The sequence below is a fragment of the Acomys russatus genome, chromosome 24, assembly GCF_903995435.1.
Source record: "Acomys russatus chromosome 24, mAcoRus1.1, whole genome shotgun sequence".
In the NCBI taxonomy this organism is placed as follows: domain Eukaryota; kingdom Metazoa; phylum Chordata; class Mammalia; order Rodentia; family Muridae; genus Acomys; species Acomys russatus.
In genome coordinates this window covers 27875679-27898717 of record NC_067160.1, presented here as the reverse complement: position 1 = coordinate 27898717, position 23039 = coordinate 27875679, and the positions used below count along the sequence as shown (strand labels likewise).

At 38.5% G+C, this 23039-nt stretch overlaps 1 protein-coding gene across 1 annotated transcript in view; it reads right to left on the bottom strand.

Annotated features, from left to right (window-relative positions):
* Positions 1-18169: 18169 nt before the first annotated feature.
* Positions 18170-23039, bottom strand: part of Acvr1c (activin A receptor type 1C) — a 76407-nt gene continuing 71537 nt past the window's right edge. The window contains exon 9 of the mRNA XM_051166579.1: positions 18170-18604. Coding sequence (XP_051022536.1) covers positions 18479-18604 — 126 coding nt within the window. The 3' untranslated portion in view covers positions 18170-18478. The remainder of the gene's footprint in view (positions 18605-23039) is intronic.

Here is a 23039-nt window from a genome sequence, read left to right as displayed (position 1 = left end):
AACCTGAAGAGGTTAACCACACCCAAGAAAACATAGGATCTAAATAATCCCAGACCAGCAAATGAAAAGAGAGGAAAGCCCCATACCACAACCACAAAATAACAGGAATCAACAAACACTACTCATTGATAACTCTCAGCATCAATGGCTTCAATTTCCCAATTAAAAGACACAGACTAACAATAGGATTAGAAAACAGGATTCATCCTGCTGTAACCAGAAAATACACCTTAACACCAAGGATAGATATCACCTTAGAGTAAATGATATTTAAAGCAAATCGACCCAAGAAACAAGCTGATGTAGCCGTTTTAGTATCTGACAAAATAAACTTCAAACCAAAACTAATCAAAATAGGGAAGGATACCACATAGCCATTAAAGGAGTCACCAAAAGGACATTACAATTCTAAACATCTATGCACCGAACAAAAAGGCACCCAAATTCGTAAAAGGAATAGTAATACAACTAACATCACATACTGACCATCACACAGTGATTGTGGCTGAATTCAATACCCGACTCTTGACAAAAGAAAAACTGCCCAGATAAACACTAAACAGAGAAATGTTGGAGGTCAATGATATCATAAACTACATGGACCTAACAGATATTTACACATTCATAAAATATTTCACTTAAACACAAAAGGATACACCTTCTTCTCAGCATCTCATGAAACTTCCTCCAAAACTGATCATATGCATGAACACAAAGCAACTCTCAAGAGATACAAGAAATAACACCCTGAATCCTATCTGACCATCGTGTATTACAACTGGGTACCAACAACAAGTGAAACAACGACTTAACTCACTAGTGACTGAGGAAAAAATGGGTCAAGACAGAAATTAAGAGAAATTTAAAAATTTTAGAATTGTGTCAGGCAATGACAGTGCATGTCTTTAATTCCAGCACTCAGGAGGCAGAGGAAGGTAGATCTCTATGAACTTGATGCCAGCTTGGTCTACAGAATGAGTTCCAGGCAGCTAAGGACACAGAGAAACTTTGTCTCAAAAAAAAAAAAAAAAAAAAAAAAAAAAGGCAAAAACTTTTAGAATTTAATGAAAATGAAACACAATATGGTCAAGTTTACAACTGACCTATCACATATCTACAGGGAGAGGGAAAATCAGGGTTTTTTCCCCCCCAATGAAGTAAAACTGGGTACATCAACCAATCCAGAGAAGGCCTCATGTTCAGGAATAATTGACCAACATATAAAGTATTCCAGGCTTGTTTTGTTTTTTGTTTTGTTTTTTGTTTTTTGTTTTCTTGTGTTTTTATTTGGTTATAGTTTGATGGGTTTTGGTTGCTTGTTTTTTTCTTTTTCTTTCTTTTTTTTGGGGGGGATGGTGTTTTATTTTGTTTTCTTGTTTTTTTGTTGTTGTTGTATTGTTTTGTTTTCAAGAAAAAACTTAAAAGTTGGATAAATAGAGAAGAGAGGATTTAAAATGACTTGGGAATGGGAATAATATGATCAAAACATATTTAAATTTAAAACTGTTTTAAATAATAAAGAAAAACATTTTTAAAGTATAGGAGTAAAAAACACTACAATAAAACCAAAGAGGATAAGAAGGAGAAAATTAATATATACTTTTTAAGAATTTTAATTTATAAATAAACTGGTTTGGAAGTATTTCATAGTAGATTATCATGAATTAAACAATCCTATTTTAAATGTTAGAAGAACCCCTAAAATCTTCAAATTTGTTGTATAATTTTTCCTAGAATAATGTGAGGAAAAAAACAACTCTTCACCCCAGATAGAGCATGCTGAGCTAGTGACTACAGGTCAATCACACCCAAGTCTACTTTGGTGAGCCAATGGGTTTATTTACGTTACTCATAGAAACACAGATGATTCAAATGCAACTACATCCCTGAAAACCCACTCTAGCATGGGTGACAACCCTTGAAAGCTGTATCCCTGGGGCTCCCTGCACTACTTGCAGGCAATTTGGCAGAATCTTATTTCCCCCAGCCATTGGTACTGCTTTTGTAATCCTGGACAGGGGCTTTATGAGTCCTATGAGTTTCAGGAACTTCTTGAGTTTGTTTGATTCCTAACTATTATAAGTTACATTTACTTTCTGAGAGTTACTGTGTTTCCTTCCAGGATGGAATGTTTTAATTTGGAGGCTATAACTATAAAACACTGGCCCATCCATTATAATATACAATAGAGAGACAGGGCCAACTCCTGGGAAGGAATGCTGTTGTCTCTTGAGGAGTGATTAATATATATTATTATATTATTTTTACATACAGACACACACACTTGTGTGTGTGTAGCAAAACCCAGACATCCCAAACATTCTTTGAACTGATTCTCAATATTTTGGTTACACAGTATTCATCTTGTTTGGTAGTTACAAATGAAGAGAATAGAATGTTTTGCCAGTGTCTCCATTCTATTTTTTTTTTTTTTTTTTTTTTTTTTTTTTTGTAAGTTTGATAGTTTCCCCAGTTTTCAACCTTGGTCTTGTATTCCTTAGCAACCCACAGCAAACAGTCAGCTGTGAAATTCTTCTTAAACATGGCTCTTTCCTCCATATTGCTTGGGCTTCTGAGCTCCCAGCTACCACTCTTAGTGCCGATGGCTGCCTATTCAACACAGCTTTCTCTTTGTAAAACAAAAAATGTTGTTGTAGTTAATTGTCCCGTGACTTCTCATAAAAGGTCTTCTCTAGATTTTTAATATTTGAAAAGAATCTATGACCTCCCTCTATCATTTTGGAGGAGCAGAAACTTCAGTGATTCATCAATTAAATTTAGATACGAGCTAAAAATCATTCTCAAATGCAAATGTATTCAGTTTAAGACACTTACCATTTGCTTAATATGTTTAAATATCCATCACTAGAGCTTCAGTGAGTGAAAGATTGTTGCACTAAGAGCTAAGCCCTTGAGGAACTGATCTAGTGAAACTAATGACATTTTCAAATATTAACACTGTGAGAAAAAGTAAACAAAATAGGTGTAAGACTGATGCATACAGAAGACAACCCCTAAAATATTGCTGAAAGAAGTAAAATAAATCACACCAAGAGAGAAGAAATACAGTAATTAGATGTTCTAGTAGTTTCTAGGCAAAGCAAATTTGCTCAGGATGTTTTTGTACTGTGTGTGTGTGTGTGTGTGTGTATGTATATATATATATATATACATATATATATATGTATATATATATATGTATGTATGTATGTATGTATGTATCCTCAGTGGGCATTGTAATTGGGTCAGTATCTTTATTATTTTGCTTGCAGTGCATGGAGGTAACATCAGCCTAGACTTCCATTTTTATCAGCTCTGCTGAGATTGTAGTGGTACCTCACTGTCATTATAAGTTACTCTTTGACAATCATCAACTATACTTGGCTTCTTTTCTTGTAGATGCAGATGCTGACTTCATCGAGTATTTGGCTGTTTGTTTTCTTATGGTTGAATTTTAAGTAAACATTGTATTCGGTATAGGATCAGCTTTTTTTCCAGTTGGAACTCAAGTGAAAGACCTGCCTCTGGTCCCTCTTGTTCCACTCAATAACCATGTTGTGTTGTTCCTCTTCCTTCAGTTTGTCTATTGCTTACTATGACTTTGTGTGTTTATTCTATAGGCCACCACTACACTGGGGTTAGGGGTTGTCTATTTCAGTATATGTTCTGGCCTATGGAAGCCACGAGAGCATGTGGAGCTGGGGTTACAGGCAGCTGTGAGTTATCTGATGTGGTTATTGAGAACTGAACTCAAGTCCTCTGCAAAACATTTGCTAAACAGTGCACATAAGGATTCTTGCTTGCAAGTATCACACCTGCTCTTTTAAAATCCTGTTTAAATCTTTCCACTCACTTCAAGACACTAGAATTTGTATGAACTTTCTTTTTAATTTTGGTTTTTTTAGTGTGCCTGTGTATGTCAGAGAGAGAGAGAAAGAGAGAGAGAGCAACACATCATGTGGAGCTGGGGTTACAGGCAGCTGTGAGTCATCTGATGTGGGTATTGAGAACTGAACTCAAGTCCTCTGCAAAAGCAGCCAGCTGCTCTTAACTGAACCTTTTCTCTAGTCTTGACACTAATATTTTTTAATAACTCACTTCTCTTCTTTTGTGTAGTGGAAGCTTTGATCTCAAACTCAGTTATGTTATGTAAACATGCTTTTGTTTTAATCCCAAGTGTGTGATATGGGACTGCCTTAGTTATCCAGAGATGTTAACTATAATTTCCTTGTGTGAGGCATGGTCTTTGCCAGGCACAGTTAGTTGAATTTTGCAGACTCAGAGATGGTATATATCCCAGAGCCCAGAGAGAGATAAAAGAATACTTTGAGGAGACAGTTGGAAGAGGGAGAAGGCTGATGGTTCATCTTGCTACTGTGTATGCTGTTTGCTGTTAGCTGGTGGGCTGGACTGCTGGATGTCCTCACTACAAAGATTAGAACTGCCCCAAGGAACTAAGTCTAAAGAGGTCTATGTCCCTGCCCATTATAACCTCCTTCCTCTCCTACCTAGTGTTGAGAGTTGGTGGAAGGGAGGTAGAGGTATAAAAAAAAAAACCCACTAAAATAGATCATAAAAAGTACACCAACACTTTTGTCATGTCCAAGCTCAGACTCCATTTTTTCTCCAGTACATCTGCCAACTGCAAATACTGGAAGTGGCACAAACACTCCATGTGTATTGTCTATGATTTTGAGATTTGTTTTTTCTTACCATGTTTCTGGTATTTCTTTGTATAATTTAGCTAATTATCATATATTTTCCTTGGAAAATTCACTCTGTCAGTTTCATCTGAACAATTCTACCACTATCCACTGTTCAAGTAGCTACATCTCTTAAATTTAGTAAAGAGAGAGGGTAAGGGGTTAGATGCTGGGGTTGTATTGGGGAGATACAAAGGTAGAGTAGTCAAAAGGTGCACTCAAACTGTGGGCATTTTCCAAACAAAGGAAAACTGAAGAAAAATAAATAACTTTGTATGTGTGTTTTGATCTTTATATTGATTTTTTAAAATATGCAGGCCTTTAATTCCAGCACTCAGAAAGCAGGAGCAGGCTAATCTCTGTGAGTTCAAAGACAGCCTACCCTACAAAGTGAGTTCCAGGACAGCCAGGAGTACACAAAGAAATCCTGTCTCAAAAAAAAAAAAAAAAAAAAAAAAAAAAATCAGCACCAAACAAACAAACAATAAAACCAAAAAGGCAAAACAAAACAAAAACAATAAAACCAACAAAACAAAACTATGGACCATCCACAACTGTCATATTTAATTGAAAACTGAATGCCTTTTCCCTAGATCAGGAATGAGGAAAGGATGTTCATTTTTCAATTTCTATTCAACATCTCATTTGATGAGAAATAACTCATTAAATAGAGTAGAACCTTAAAGGCAATGCATTATGTTGCCCAATGAGAAGCCTGCATGGGCCTTACTACCCCCTACTGTCTATAATGACCTGGAGAGACTTTGATGATTCTCCATCATTGAATGAGGGTTATTTAGGAACAATACCACAGTTTTGGTGCTTTGAGGACTCGGCAAAGTGATCAGAACACTGTGCTGGTTTTACTTTTGAAAAAAAAAACCCCTGACATTCTTATACTAATTTTCAATTTTGTTTTTGAAGGAACAGTCTTTTAAATAAGCATCCCAATGATCTTGCATTAAATTAGTATATATATATATATATATATATATATATATATATATATATATATATATATATATATGTCAATCATTATATTCCTAAGTATTCACCCAAGAGAAACAAAAGCATAACTTCTAAAATCTAGCACTTGAATGTTTGTAGCAGATATATTCATCATAGGTTCAAACTGGAAACAATCTAAATATTCACCCAATGAATTCACACAATTTGTGACCACAAAGTGAAGGGTGTTCACAGAGCAGGACTATACCTAGCAAGGTCAAAGAATGAGGTAGTAAAATACACAACAGCCTGGTTGGGCCAGAGAAACAGAACACTAAGCAAAAGAACTTAAAAACCGAAAGGCACCCTTTCCTCTGAAGTGACAGTGCAGGGATACACACACCACGTCAAAGATTCTTAAAGTTTGACTGGTTAGAACTTCATGTTTGTGGAAAGTCGTAATGTGGATGACCCAGAGTCAAATTAGCTTAGGCTTTGTTTAGCTCCCTTGATAAACATTTATTGATGTCTTATCTACTACTAGCACATAACAGCACCTGGGATATATTTCTAGACTGATAGCTTCCACTAAATTTAGAAAAAAGAAAAATGTCACCAAGGAGCATCAGAAACCCGTAGCAGAGATGTCCTGACATTGCTATAATCAGTCCCCTGATATTTCTTCCATCAATATATTCTAAGTGCTTCGGTGTATGCTTTGCTTTGTTCTATAACTATACAAACTTCATGAAACTGTTGCCGCATTGAAATACATCATTGGTGGTAACAGCATTGCGTGATTCTGAGCCACGGTCACTCATATGCCAATGAATCTTTCTTTCTTCACTTTGCGGTGAGCAGTGTCTTGTGTCAACAGTGCTGGATCTTAGGAAGGAAAACTGGAACAAACGAGTACGTTCAGGAGTCCCCAGGCTCGGTAAAGGACAGCAATTAAAGAAAGTCACTAAGAAGAGCTGAGAAGAAGAGTATGAATCCTGACTATCCATCAGACTTTAGACACGCGGAGACACTCCTTAGTGAGTATAGAGAAAGCGTTCAGATGAATGAGCAAGAAGTCCATGACAGGAGGGTGTGGGGAAAGGGAGCAACAGAAGCAGGAGAGCGCATGCATCGTCCCACAAAGAAAGGCCTGCTGTGGTAAAGAAAGGACAGCGTGTGTCCATTTCCGAACCGAACCTCTCTACCTGGCTGTACGCGCCTCGGGGCGGCAGGCTTCTCAATGGGGTCTTTATGGTCCCTCATAAAAACCAGCCATGTGTTCTGGTAAAGGAAAAGCTAAGCTATGGAAACATACATTTCCTGCGCTCGCTCATGTATGTCCTGAAAGCAAAGACCTAAATTGCTGCGTAAGGTTGAAACGAGTTTCTGCAAAGTCTTGCTTTTGTTGGATAGCGAACCTAGGCTGTATTCCCCCGTTCCGGTTCACCATCTTACAAGATCATGCCACTCTGTGTTTCCTCGGCTAAAATAAAGCAAACTCAGCAATTCCTGTTTCTTAAACTGCATCAGTAACCAGCATTTGCCACATTAGAAGCTTTAGCTTTAGCTAGAAGACTATAAAAAATAGACTATAAAAAATACACCCTAGCAGGTAACTGCGTTGAAGCCAATTCTCCTTTCTGGAATGTAGCAAGGTCAAATGAAATGACCAGGGAAGGACAGGCTCTGAGAGCGAGGGGAAAGGCAGCTGGCATTCAAAGGGCAACCGTGCATTGCGCTCGCAGCGTTTTGTGTAAATGTTAAATAGGGCCCACATTTAACCACCTGCTTCTTGTTTAGAGGGGTTCAAGCGAACAATTTCAAGCACAATTGAGTTACACTCAAAAGAGAATCAAGTGTAATTTCCTAAGTTGCTGAAGCAAGGGTTCTTCTATGGAACAGCCATTAGTAGTTCTAAATCCGATTTGGCTGTATTTAAATTTTAATGCGCACAGTTCAGTAGCACCTGGAAATTTCTCCATGCAGAGAAACAACGACAAAGTAGACTTATTTCAATTGTGTGTGTGTGCGTGTGTGTGTGTGCTCGCGAGCGCATGCCCTTTTAAAAAGCTACCTGTGTCATATTTATTACGCTAAACTACTTGAGTATTTATTATGCTAAACTACCTTGCGTATTTCATTGCACTGCTCCTGAGGCACAGCAGGCCGTCTCGGAATGGTTCGCTGATGTAACAACATCTCTAAATATTTATTAATGAGGGAGACAGGACACTGAGGAGTCTTGGGGTTACTTTGATAAGACGTTCAAGGCAATGCTCATCTGCTTTTATTGAATGCTAATGTCATGCGATTAGTGCTGCCTTAAAACCTTCAGGAGATCCCTCAGCAGCAGCAGTCAACAGGAAGATCCAGTCCTTACACACTTCCGCCTACGTTCGTTCTGCGCGCTACTCTCAGGCTTCACAAACGTTGTCCTGCCTCTTTTGGGGGAATTTCCTACCAGGAGGTTTGTTGCTGGTTTTCCCCTCGGACTGGACTCTTGCAAATATTTCCCGTACCAGAAGCTTCAGCTTGTCAAGGTCCTTGGTTTTTCATCTGAACGGACACAGAAATCTTATGTCGTCTCTGACAGTTAATATTTGTCCCCACACCAAGCGTGGTTATGATTCTGGTTGTTTAGAAGAGCTCTATTTCTAGCCTCCAAAGTGAGATTGCCCTCGGTGTTTCTGCCTTGTCTCCTTCCCAAATGCACAGCTTTGTTTTCTTGACCTTAAATATTTATTACCATCAATATTTTACGAGTTATTTAATTTGCTCTGAAAGTCTTTGGAAACCATTATCTTTAAAGAAATATTTTCTGTGTATCCCTTGTGGGTGTTGTATCATTTTTCAGATTATGTAATATACAAAACAATATGTATTTTCCTGGGTTAACTTTCTAAATGGTATGCACTTAAATATCAGTCAGAATCGAAATAGTCTGACAATGACTTATATCGCTGCGTATTTGGCAACCATATCTGGTAAAGATTTATTGACTAACATTTGGAAGAAAAATAATATTAAAATATTTTCATTACAGAAGCGATCAGAATTATATGCTAGATACAGTAGTAACAACCAAACATGGGGGGTGGGGCATGGAAATGTCTTGGAGGAAACTTTTATCATTAGACAGACGATTTAAAAAGCTAGCCTATATTCCCTTTGAGCAGCATTGCTTGATTAGCTTTCTGCTGATGGTGTCCCATTGTGTGGTAGTTTTTTGCTGACTCTGTCCTATTTATTCCCTGAAAATTGTATATAAAATGCTGTGCTTGTTAATAAACTTTCTTGGCATTAGACAGAGCTTTCCTATCTTTATTTTTTTTTTTTTTTCTCATCTTCTAGTGCTCTCTCTTAGGACTGTGTTACAGAAGAACCACCTGCTGCTCCAGGTCAGAGAAAGTGCAAATCTTAACAGGAAGCGCCACAGCTTCAGATTGGCCACTCAGACTATGCAGAAGTCCACTAAGCTATGGAGACTTCGTGTCTGGTTAATTTTGGTGTGTGATTTTCTTCTTTCTTTCCTTCCTTTTGTTCTTTCATTTTTAATTTACAAGTTTTTTTTAACATATAAGTGGATAAAATAAAACTTTCAAAACATAATAATTGTTTAATGCAAGGTCATGGGCACTTATTTAAAAAGCTATGTCCTTGAAAATAAAATTAAAAAGTAGTAAAAAAAATTCAGTATGTTTTGTTTTATTTTATTTTTCCTACCAAAAGTAAAACGAACACAGTGTTCTGCTTGTTTGGCCAAATCCTCAAAGCATCAAAATTGTGATATTGTTCCCAAACAACCATCATTTGATGATAGAGAATCATCAAAATCTCTCTAGGTCATTATAGACAGTAGAGGGTAGTAAGGCCCGAGGAGGCTTCTCATTGGGCCACATAATGCACTGCCCTTAAAGGTTTAAAACTGCACCTTCAAATGCCCTACACTGGTACTTGGAGAGTTAGACCCTGTGAGTCTATATCCACTAGGGATAGGCTGGAAAATAAAGCCTAATAGCACTCAGTGCAATAAAAAAGAGTGAGAAGAAGCAGCTCATGGTGCATGATGAGGGATACACAGGAAAGCTGGCACCTGCCAGATACCTACAGTGCACACAGGACAAGGGAAAGGCCAATCTGGGCAAACTCCTGGGACAGGCTTAGACCAAGGAACAGCAAGAAGGCAGAGTCTGGAGATGAAGGTGGGGGTTCCAGAAGTGAAGACCGTGGGTTTGTTCTGTCAGTGACCTGAGCAGTTATGGCTTTTAAGTATGATAGAAGCTTGTGCTTTAGGCTCTAGAGCACATCAAGCTGGTAGTTCTTCAAAAAGTTATGTCTAGGGCTAGAGAGATGGCCCAGAGGTTAAGAGCACTGGTTCCTTCTTCCAAAGGTCCTGAGTTCAATTCCCAGCACCACATGGTGGCTCACAACCATCTATACTGAGAACTGGTGCCCTCTTCTGGTGTGCAGGCATACATGCAGTCAGAACACTGTATACATAATAAATAAATAAATCTTTAAAAAGAAAAGAAATTGAAGTTTAAAAATATAAATACATAAAATTCAAATTGGTGTGGGGACATAAAGAGATGGGTCAGCAGTTAAGAGCACAGACTGCTCTTCCAGAGAACCTGACTTCAATTCCCAACACCCACATGGTGACTTAGAACCATCTGTAATTCCAGTTCCACAGGATACAATGCCCTTTTCTGGCCTCTTGAATACTGCATGCACTTTGTGCACATATATACAAGTAGGCAAAACATGTACATAAAAATTAAATACTGGAAAAATTAATACAAAATATTGAAAAGATAAAACCCTTAAGAACACACTGTCCTAAATATCATTCAGAAAAACAGTTTTAAATAAGTGTGTCTTTTGACTTCGAAATTCTTGAATTCTATATTAACTTGATGGAAAGAGATGGAGAAAAGAAGGGAGGGAGGGAAGGGGGAGTTACAGTGCTACCAGAACCAGTACTCAATTCCCAGTACCCTGTCTGCACTCTGCATACAAATATAAACACAGTTGTGAAATAGAATATGAGCACATGGACACCAACATATGACACCGTTTCTTTTATTTAAAATAGAGCTCTTTATGCTTTACAGAAACAAGTGCAAGGAGTGCTTAATTTATTGTCTTTGCCACTTTCCAAAACAATATGTTTCCTGAAAATGCATACATAAAAATATAACATTTAGGCAGGGAAGTATGTACACCTGGAGGCAGCAGGAAGTTATGCAATAATATTAAAAAGCTTTAAAATAAATACTTCTATGACTTGCTGTTGGCAAAGTTAAACATTTTGGTATGAAGGCTATCACTGAGTTCTTACTAAATTCTAAAGTATGATTATTTCTTAACAATATAAGTATATATTACTACAAATGCATATGTTCACAGATTGAAAATTCATGAAACATCTGAATGTCATCCATGACTCTGTGGAACTCTGTTCAACCTTCAACAATGAAAACACAGCTATACTCCACAATTCCCATCTGCACATTTTGGATACAATTTATCGCCCAGCTCTTATTTTAAAACCGAACTTATTTTTTCACAGTCCTTATATACATTCATTTGAGCCTGTCTGCAGAAGGCAACATCTTTTTACATACTTAAGAATATCAGAAAGCGTACAAAAAAAGATCTTTACAACAGTGATTCTGTTCACAGTAGTTCAAGAGTTCAAGGTATGTTTTTGCAATGTCAAAATGCAATGGCTTTGACATGTGAAATGTGTTCATGGGTGCAAGAAGAGTCACACTACCCAAAGGGAAGTTTAATTAGTATTAGTGCTTTGAAAAATGAATCCAAAATCCCCTTTTCAAAAAAGATATGAATCCAATTTTCTCTTTTTAGGCCATTTAAAAACCCCAAACACCAATCAAATGTGAATAATCTTATCCATTCTAGGGTCAGAAGAGTACAGGAGCTTGACATAAGTCATGCTAGAAATGAGCTAGAGTCTAATATTTTACTCAGGTACTCTTGTTTGATAAAGAAAGCAGAAAAATGCCAGATTTTTATAATTGAGTAGCTATTACTATTTTGCCAATGAGGAACTGAACATATTGATAAATCTGTGTCTATGATTGACTTTCTCACAGCTTTGCAGGTGAAGGAAATGAGAAGGTTTGTCCATGGAATGAAACCTCAGTGGGCATCTAGAAATTGATGTCCCTGTGCTACAGGTGATTTGGGTTAAAGTGATCACCAGGATAAAGGGTCCACCTCATTCAGTCTTGGGAAAACTGGGATGAAAAGTCATAGTGCTGACTCCTCTAAATTCTGTAGGCATACGGTTATTGTGTACTTTACATCCTGATTTCTGTCTCAGTGTTGTGTAAACACAGCTCCTCAGTTGTTCCCTGCTATGCCAATAAAGCAGTTTACAACCAATTGCTGAGCAGGGGAGAGATTAGGGTTGGATTTCCTGCCAGGGGAGGAGGAGTTAGAGGAGGAAGGAGGAGAAGTGAGGGATTCAGCCATGGGTAGAGGTTCAAGGAAGAGCCAGAAGAAAGAGCTATAGCCAAGGAAAGCTACAAAGTGCAGTTATTGCTGGGACGTCTGCTGGGAGTAAGACAAAATGGCGTAGAGGATTAAGAACAGACTTAAACTGCTCAAAATTGTGTTGTAAAACCCTGTATTATAAAGGAGTCTCAATTATTTGTGTGGTAGCCAGGTTAAGAAATAAGCTTAGAGAAACAAACACTGTTTCACAAAAATAACTTCAACAAAATCATTAATGATGGATAAGCCCAGGCATTTTCTATTGATGTAGAAACCCATCATGTCTTTTTCTGAACATTAGAGAATTATGTCGGGAGGAAAGAACTGGTTGCAGCCATCACCTCAGTCCTCAGCTGCCCCAAGCTATGAGTTCCCTGTGGAGAATTTATAGTGGGATGCTGGAAAGAGGTGAATTTCCTATTATACTCCGGCTCTTAGTTGCTGTGTTAACAGTCAGATTCCTAAAGCCCAGGATATAATTACATATTCCAATGAAAAGTGTCGGGTCCAAGAAGAAAACTTCTTGTAGCATAACATACACCAGAAAATGCATTTCTGGCACTATTAAAATGAGGATGAGCTGAAACTCACATTCTCCCAAATGTTATCTTCATAACTGGAAAAGAATCCTGGCAGTTATCAATAACAAATTTTAAAGTGGAGATTGTTACCTAATTTCAGGATAATCTACATTCCAAACAGCATGGTACATGGCTTAGCCTAAAACCATGGCAGAAGCAGGGCTGGAGAGGTGGCTTAGCAGTTAAGAGCACTGGCTGCTGCTCTTCCAGAGGACCAAGGTTTGGTTTCCATCACCCACGTGGGCAGCTCACAACTCCCTGTAGTTCCAGCTCCCGGGGATCAGACTCTTTCTTCTGGCCTCTGACACACCCAACGTGCACATGGTGCACAGACACACATTCAGTCAAAACACCCATAACACATTAGAAAATAAATAAATCAAGATTTTGGAAGGATGGCAGAGGTACAACAATTCAATGGCAGCCATCATCACAGAAGTAGCTCAAGCACTCACATTATGGGACATGGTACCTCACAGTCTCTGTTCAAGTCACTGCTTAAGTGGAATTCAGCATTAGGGCAGAATCGGGCATCCTTTATGCATTAGCTAGGAGCTAGACTATAACCTGACAGTCTGACTAAAGTTTAAGAGAAAGTCATGCCTGTTATTAACAAAGCCCTCTCTCTCCCCAGTGCCAAGAGAAAAATCACTGCGGAACTGATGAGGCGAAACCTCTTACACACAGTGGGGGAGATTAAAATCTTGTTAAGAAGTTCTGTGTGTAACAGTCTGGACAGGGTTCAAATACATGAAAGGACAGAGCTGTGGAGTGATGCATGGCTCAGGAAATCTGCCACTGGAAGAAAGCAGTGTCAAAGTCAAAACTAACGAGAGAGAGAGAGAGAGAGAGAGGGGAGAGAGAGAGAGAGAGAGAGAGAGAGAGAGAGAGAGAGAGAGAGAGAGAGAGAGAGAGAGAGTATATAAGTGGCATGACACAGAGTCCCCAGTTCATGCACCAAATCACCCTGCATCCACTCCAAGACACAATGGGAAAAGAAGAATATGTGCAGAGAGGGAGAAGGGAAAGAGTCTGGAAGATTCTCTAATTATTACTCATGCTGGTAATATTTTCTTTTCCTTCCTTCCTGCCTGCCTGCCTCTTTCCAGTGCTGAGGATCGAACCCAAGTCCTTGAGCATGCTAGGCAAGCCCTCTGCCACTGCTCCACATCTCCAGCCACCACCAAGAACCTCCAACACACTACCATCTTTTCAATTGCATTTTCAGTTTTATCAGCACTCCCTGGCTTGTCTACCTAGCTTGATGACTACTTTGAAACGCTCGCTTTGTCTATTTTTTTGTTTTTGTTTTTCCTACTGACCTTGACCTGAGTAAATTATTTGGGTGGAAATGAACCAAGAACTATAGGATTTGACCCTCAGCACTGAATGACTTCTCATATTAACACACGCACATGGCAGTTTAAGATACGTTCTGATTGACCTTTTAATTTGTAAAAGTGGGGGAGGTTTCAGGAGTAGGTTTCACCACCGTGTTTCCACAATCATTAGCAGCCACCCAATATCTGATCTCCAGTTTCTTTGTCTCCAAAATATTGGAATCAACTTATGAGGCTCAGTGTCCCTTTAACTTTTAAGTTCTTATTTTTATTTTGCATCGTGGCACATTCAAAATAATTTAGCTCACTAAGGGATTTCTTTTTCATTTCAAATGTACAGTTCTATGATAATTAAGTTAAATAATAGCTATGCTTAAAAATAATTAAGAAGTAACTATAATCTTGGAAGATGGTGAAAGAACAGTAAGTTTAAAAAGAACAGTAAGTTTAGAAGTAGGTGAAAAATAATAAAAGAAAAGTGAAAGGGCAAGAAAAAAGCCAGGTACTAAAATATGTGTGTTAGAGTCCTTTGAAAAAATATGTAGACTATAGAAACTATGCTTAATATTAGATTTTTAATGAATGTTTTACATTATAGATTTCATTCTTTTCTTCCTTCCTTTATTTCCTTCTTTCTTTCTTTTTTGGTTTAGTTTTAAAGAAACCTGAAAAAAAAATTAAAAGCCCTTAAAACTATGACTGTCTCATTCATCGGTGCTATTTGCTGAAACGTTACACTTCACAGATGACAAGAAATAGGTTCAAAAGCTACAGTGGCATCATTTTAGGATACCAAGCATAAACACTTCTGAGTAGTTGATAATACTGGTTTTTAAAGTGATATAAAAGAACTGATTATTGAAGACCTCAGCTATAGCAATATTGATGCGTTTGTTAATGTTCCCTAACTGCTTGGTAGAAATCAAAATTTCCACATTTTAAATGAATCAATTTATCCATGTAAAATTTCATCTTCACTTTCAAGAATCAAAAAGCTATTCCCTGCCAAGTAATTTCAAGTTATTCTCCTGATCCTTGTCTGATGGCAGATGCCTGCTCCCTGCCTTCAGGAAATGCACTAAGTACTCCCTTAGATTGCAAACTGGCCCTGAGTTTACTCTGCCCCAGTAATTCACATGGTGGCAGAATTGCAAGACAGTGGACTTTTCTTGTGTTTAATCATTCTCCAATAGTAGAAGCATTCAAAATAATAAGTTATTGTAGCACTTCTAATCCGATGAATGTATTGTAGATTTTTCATTTTAAAATAAAAGCAGATTTTTAAATTCTACAGACATTGCAATCAGGTTACTATTTTCATACAATTATGGAAATGTAAAATGCAAAGTTAATTGAAAGTATAAAGATGAAAAGCAAGTGCTATGCCTAAAATAGAGCACGCCAGTCATGTTTCACTTAGCTCTCAAGGCAGAACATAAATTAAGAATTCTAGATGTGACATGCCAAATATTTTAGACATGGAAGAATGCATACAACAGAATCGGTACTGATTACAAACTTAAACACACAACTTATAAGGCAACAAATTCATGCTCAAATGTTGACAGCAAATAACGCATCTCATATTTCAAGAAGTGATGCCGTGTATAAATCCCATCATTTCTGCATACAGTACTAAAAATTTATAATAGCATTCCTAAGCTCTAGGTTACACCCAAAGCCAAAATGTCCATAAGAAGCAAAACAATGATGTCACTCTGCACCTAACCTAAGAAGATATTTTTGCTCATAACAAAATCAAAAGAAACAAGTATTGCATAAGATTCCATTAAAAACATGTAATGTAAATTGATCTGCATAGGTATGTACAGTAAATCTGCCTTATGCTCTATGTACTACTTTTTTTTTTTTAGTAAGTGAGCAGTTTCTATGTATAATTGCGTTGAGAGTTAAGGAACAACTACAATTCTATTGTTTCCCTTATCCTTTTGTTGCTATTTTCTTTAAGACTATTCACTTAGGAATTACAGTTCAACAACCGAACAACAGCAAAATGTCTCAAAAACATACCAATATACAGATTCCTCCACAGTGAAATCTGAATCAATAAAATATAAGTTACATTTCTATACTCTCAAATAAATTATAAAACATAATGTCAAAATATAAAGATGTTAAAACACCCTCTCTTTTAAAATCTAATAAGTGTATTTACCAAACAGTGGTGAATAGAACAGGATATAGTAGGATCTTTTTAGTTGGAGATTTGTATACAATCATCTAAGTAAATAACTTCATTTCTTTCATGTACAAACTGTGTTAAATAAGGTAATAAACACCAGCCAGATCACCTGTCACACAGCTCTTTTTAACAGCCATTCACATAGGCGCACCTTTCGATGCTGATGGTATAATTAGACTTTAATATCTAAATAAAGATCTTTTCTAAATGTGTTGCAAACTGGGAGTGAGCTTCAGACCTGTTCTAGAAACCATTGTCACATAGAACTCAAGACATCCCACTGCATATTTTCTCTGTCAATTTACTTTCTTCCCTCATGCTCACATGCCTTTTCCCACTCCCAAATTAGACTTTAAAATCCCTGAGGGCAGGACCTATCTATCTTCTTATTCCCTCTTGTACCCAATATTGTGGCAAGCAAGCTATGGGGTGCTCCCTGCTTATAAATGGATGCGTCTGACTGAGAATGGAAGTATACGCAAACCCCATAGCTGCCACGGCACTTTGTTTCTCTTATGTCAGCTTGGGCAAATGAAATGGATCCAGTAGTATATTTCCACAGTAAAATGTACACATCAAGTTGCTGTCTTATGGACAACATAGGTGCATCCTTCAGAACATTATGCCCCATGTTGGCCTTTGGAGAAAATCTAAATGCTCAGTGGTGAAATTTCACCCTATCTATAATGAAAGGGCTGTACTATGAGCAATCAAATATTTGGCCTTTAAAAATATCCAGCTAACATGTCTTCAACTCGAGACCCATCAAAGAATAGAATATGCTATCATGTCACTCACTGTTCAAGTTGCTTGAGCAGTGCCTCCATTCTAAGGACATCTAGGCAGAAGGACACTCTAAGGAATGGGGTCTGGGAAGCAGTGTTTGAGCATACTGAAAGACAACGTGTAAAATCACCTTCACTAAATCATATCGTATATTTGAGCGGAATATCTGGAATCCTATTAAGTATTCTGTACCCCAAAAAAAAGGAGAACAGAGGCAGAACTGCCAAATCTCTCCATACACGGCCCCTCATTAGAGGCCAGGAATATCTTCTAATAACCAGTGTGGCCATCTCTGCTACCAGTAAGTGGTTAAACTCTTTTGGAAGAGTGCTCTTAATTTTTCTCAAACTTTTTCTTTGTTTACCTTTCTTTATAAATATGTACCCCCAAAGTCATGACATCTTAATACATACATCTTTAGACAATGTATGCTTATAATTGGTCAGTCTTTGGCAATGTTCAGGAAATATTTTCTCATTATTGAATGGAATAGCGATGACCTATCTACGGGGCCATACAGATAGATTGGTTTTGAAGTCCTAGCAAACCCATTATGGTCTTACAAAATACTCGATGCACTCTCTATATGGCTAAATTTAAAATATTATAACTGAAGATGCTCCCACTTAGGAAGAAAAGCACTATGGGAATTCAAAGGAATGTAGTGGCCAGCAAATTTCACAGTGCTTATTGTCACAGGGTTTGTGACATCCCTGGCATGAGATCTGGGACTCTGGGCCATTTCACAGTGTTCACGACATTGGGGACCTCTGTTATATATCAGAAGTAATGGCTCAGTGACTTTCAAACTACTTATGAACTGCTTGAGTAGGGATGGAGAGTGATAAACAGTAAGGAGAGAGCAAGTGCTGAGAACATGGCCTCACTTTCATACGTCACTGATGACCTCCAGCTTTCCAGTCTTCAGATGTTAACATTCTGAGCAAAATTTACTTTTCAAGAATCCTACTAATTTTTAAAGTTCCATTCCATTATAAAATGCTCTAGTGTGAATACCCAGTTACATTTGAATACACATCTCATTTCTGTTTGCTCTTGGTTCAAGTAAAACAAAGATTTAACTGCTTTTTTACTATTTTATGTAGCTTATTTTATATTCATAACATCTTCCTCCTTACATTTAAAAAATGAGTTGTGTCACCTTTGAAAAATAAAGTTAATGACAACACCAAGATTGGGAAATTCAAGACCTGCCTGTGCTTAACTTTAGAGTTGTCTTTTCATGCTGTCTTTGGGACACTAAAACACTGTAGTGAATCATCATTGAGGTAGAACTAAAACAAAACGCAGCAAAAATGAAGCCAAAACACATTCAGACAAAGAAGGAGACACAAAAGCGAGCTGTCAGCACTTTCTCTTTGCCTGTGTGTGGGGTCAAGCTTTGCTGTCTTCCTTGACACAGAGCTGAGAGACGGTCTTCTTCACGCGGAGGGCTGTCAAGCGTGCTGCCCCGTTGGCATACCAGCACTCACGCATTATTCTTCCCATGACTCGGAGCGCCTTCAGGAGAGAAAGACACCAAAGGCTTAATGTGGACAGAGCAAAGTACCAGAGAAGCAAAACCGCAAACCAAAGGGTGATTGAGGAAACTGGGCCAAACGTCTGTAAAAAACAAAACAACACAACAAAAAACAACAACAACAAAAACTCTTTTAAAGGCACAAATATGAACCTTGTAAAGACTAGCTTACATGATATTGGTGACTCCTGAGATGGAAGGGTAGCTATTTTTGAACTCCTCTACCAATAGCTGAGTGCTGTGGTGCAAGCGCACGGTCCCTGTAATTGGGCGGCAGAGGCAGAAGCACCAGGAATTCAAGTTTTATGTAACCAGGCCAGTCACATGAAATCCTGTGTCAAACCAAACACCTAAAATGTGGCATGAGCCATAGAGGGGTGTGGAAGTGGTGTGAATACCAAGTTACATTTTAATCAAATGTGCACACACATGAAAAAAAAAAGTCATCAAACTGAAAACTAAGATTTACACTTTTACAATTCATCTTTGCATGTTGCAAATGATAATCTAAGGCGAGATAGAAAAAGTCAGTATAAACGAACTCTCAAAGAAAGAAGATATATACTTAGGGGGAAAATCAATGTAAAAGCATGAAGCATGGGACACCCAGGAAGTCACTGAAGCTGGGGAGGTCTAGTGGCATATGCTCATTTTCTGTTGTAGAGCCTGTGGGATGGGGGACCACATGTGAAAGTTAGGAAAGTCAGCCAGAAGGAAAGAGATGTTAAAGACGCTTTTTTAAAAGCCCTGAGTTTAAGCATGAATCTTGAGGTAGAAAATGGCTCAACAAGTAAAGGGACTTGCAACTAATCCTGGGAATATGAGTTTAATCATGGGACCCACATGTGAAAAGAGAAGAGAGACTTCTGCCAGCTGTCCTTCGGCCTCTACAAGTGTGCCCTGGCACACACATGCATTTCCATATACATATAGGAAAATAAACATAATAAAATGTATGTATGTATATGAAAGAAGTCTGTAAGGAAAAACACTTACTTTGACTTTTGGTGAAGAAAACAAACAAAAAAAAATTTGTCCAAATTTTTCAGTAAACCTGAACACATAATGAAATCTTCACTCAGAAAGGGGGAGGGTTGCCAATAAATAAACAAGAATCAATCAAAACAATAACCATCAGAATCAGATCCATTAAAGAACATAGATTAATATTTAATCTCTTAAATTAATATTTAATATTTAAGACATTTAAAAAGAAATAAAACTTGAACTACCTGTGGGGAAAAGAACAATACTTTCAGAACCAGTAAAAGTTCTTGATATGAAATCTAGCAGATAAGTTAAACGGCAGGTTAGACATATCTGAGGCAGTGAGGAACTAGAAACCAAATCTACAAGATCAAGTATACGGTGCCAACGTCGGAAGCACAGGTGAAGCGAAATAGAATCTGAAAGGTTTAATAGCAGCCACTGAGTTTTCCAAAAATAGAAATGGAGACAATGAGAGAAGAATTATCTGAAGACATATTATCACAGAAGTTTCTAGAACAGAGGCATGTCACAAATCCTTAGAATTAGAACAGTCTTTGTTTGAACAAGTTTAACCATAAAGCTGGGTTTGGTGGTGCATGCTGTGATTTCAGCACTCAGAGGCTACAGCAGGAGGATTCCCATGAGTTTAGGCTTACATAGTGAGAGCTTACTTCAAAACATAGCAAGCAGAAAGACTGGCCACGAGATGTAGAGAAACAGAAGAACACTGTAGACCTCTGTCTCAAAGTTCTTAAAAGCAATTAGAGGGGCTAGAGAGATGGCTCAGTTGTTAAGAGCACTTGTTTCTCTCTTAGAGGAGCTGGTTTCAGTGCCAAACTTTCCCATGGTGACTCAAAGCCACCCATGACTCCAGTTCCAGTGAATATAAAGCCTTCTTCGGACTTCCCAGCCATCAGATGTGCACATGGTATACATGTATGCATGCGGGCAAAATATTCATTCATATACAAATAAAACAAATTTACAGTCAGTGGAAAAGACATTAAGAGGAAAAGTTTTATTAAAACCAATGTCTAGTTTTTATTTAACCTAAACATGAAGCATTTGTCACATTCAAAAAGTAAAGAAAAAGTGTAGGTGACACTATTCCATAGGCTGATGCCCTGGGTCGAGAGAGAAAGAAAACAAGCTGAGCGCCACAATTTTCCTGCGTGCTTTCTGATTCTGGACAGAGTAGGCGGTGCTCTGAGTGAGAAAGGCCCCATAGATTCATATGTTTCAATGCTTGGTCCACAGTTAATGGAACTCTTTGGAAAGGTTAGGAGGTGTGGCCTTGTTGAAAGAATTGGAGGAAGTGTGTCAGTGGGATTAGTTTTGATGTTTTAAATGCCTATACCATTCCTCCCTCCCTCTGTCTCTCTCTGTCTCTCTCTGTCTCTCTCTGTCTCTCTCTCTCTCTCTCTCTCTCTCTCTCTCTCTCTCTCTCTCTTTCTCCCCCTCTCTTCCTCTCTCCCTCTCATATTTGACCAGCTGCCTCATGTTACTACTGCAATGCCTCTTCCTCCATGATGATACCTTCAAACTTAGAGCTACAATTAATCCTTCCTTTTCTAAGTACTTTTTGTCACATATTCTGTCACAGCAACAATAAAATTCACTAATACATTTGGCAACATTTTTAATAATTATATCTATAAATCACATTTGATAACCAATACTAGAATAGTTAAAGAAATCCTATTATATCCACACAGAATGTTATGTAGCAATGAAAATGGACAGATTTCATATATATATATATATATATATATATATATATATATATATATATGTGTGTGTGTGTGTGTGTGTGTGTGTGTGTGTGTGTGTGTGTATAAAGAGAGTATCTATAATAAGTTTTCCACACAATTTTCATAAATACATAAATGCAAATATTTTTCAGGATATACATATATACGTGTGGCAAAAATATAAATGAAATTAGGGAATAATAAAAAAATTCCTCAAAAGATTCCGAAAATGTTCTTCTTTTCAAATCGTGTATTCACAAGTTTTCGTTTAATTACTATGTTTTAAACTTTACCATTCATATATCCCCCGTGTGATTAATAATTTTAGAAAGTTAATTCTTTCAGAATGTTATACAAGCCACTAAATCTGCTTCTCAGGTAAATATAGAGTTGAAATAACTCCAGGAAAGACAAAAACACTAACAAATGCCTTAAACAAAAAAGTTTGCATCATGGAAGAGAGAAACAGAAAAGGTAAAGAGACAACTACATAAAATAATCCCAAAACAAAATAAAGAGCAATGGTGTCACCAAAAATGACTCGTTATGTTAAAATAGGGCTGAAAATCAGCAGCAGTGATTGGAGTAGAGAGATGGAGGCACAGGATGGTGGAGACACAGCATGGCGGAGGCACAGGATGGTGGAGGCAGAGGATGGTGGAGGCAGAGGATGGTGGAGACACAGGATGGTGGAGACACAGGATGGTGGAGGCACAGGATGGTGAAGGCAGAGATTGGTGGAGGCAGAGGATGGTAGAGGCACAGGATGGTGGAGGCAGAGGAAGGTGGAGGCACAGGATGGTGGAGGCACAGGATGGTGGAGACACAGGATGGTGGAGGCACAGGATGGTGAAGGCAGAGGATGGTGGAGGCAGAGGATGGTGGAGGCACAGGATGGTGAAGGCAGAGGATGGTGGAGGCAGAGGATGGTGGAGGCACAGGATGGTAGAGGCAGAGGATGGTGGAGGCAGAGGAGAGTGGAGGCACAGGATGGTGAAGGCAGAGAATGGAGGAGGCACAGGATGGTGGAGGCACAGGATGGTGGAGGCACAGGATGGTGGAGGCAGAGGATGGTGGAGGCACAGGATGGTGGAGGCACAGGATGGTGGAGGCACAGGATGGTAGAGGCACAGGATGGTGGAGACACAGGATGGTGGAGGCACAGGATGGAGGAGGCACAGGATGGTGGAGGCACAGGATGGTGGAGGCACAGGATGGTGGAGACACAGGATGGTGGATGTACAGGAGAGGAGAGGTGGAGACACAGGAGTGGAGAGGACAGGATTGGGCCACCTCCTTCCCTCTCTCTGTAGAAATTTATGGAAGGAGCACTATGTCCCGTGTGTATCCACCATGCTTGCTTCCAGCCCTGCATTGCTTGTGAAGACAAGAGAGACAACAACTGAATCTAAGGTGTGGATGCTCATCTGATGAGGGAGCTTAAGCTTCAGACACTTGGAGATTAGGCCTAAGTTACCAATTACAATATAATTACCCACTGGTTTTTCCCATGCCCTTCAGCCCCCAGCCTGTTGCCCTGGGGTGGACCATGTCAGTGGTTCTGCTATGCTGCCATGGAGGAGCAGGGAGCATAACTATTGAACCACTTCAGTGAGGACATACATCCCGGACAGTCACCTAAGGCACAGGGGACTTCAGAGATACACTAGTAAAG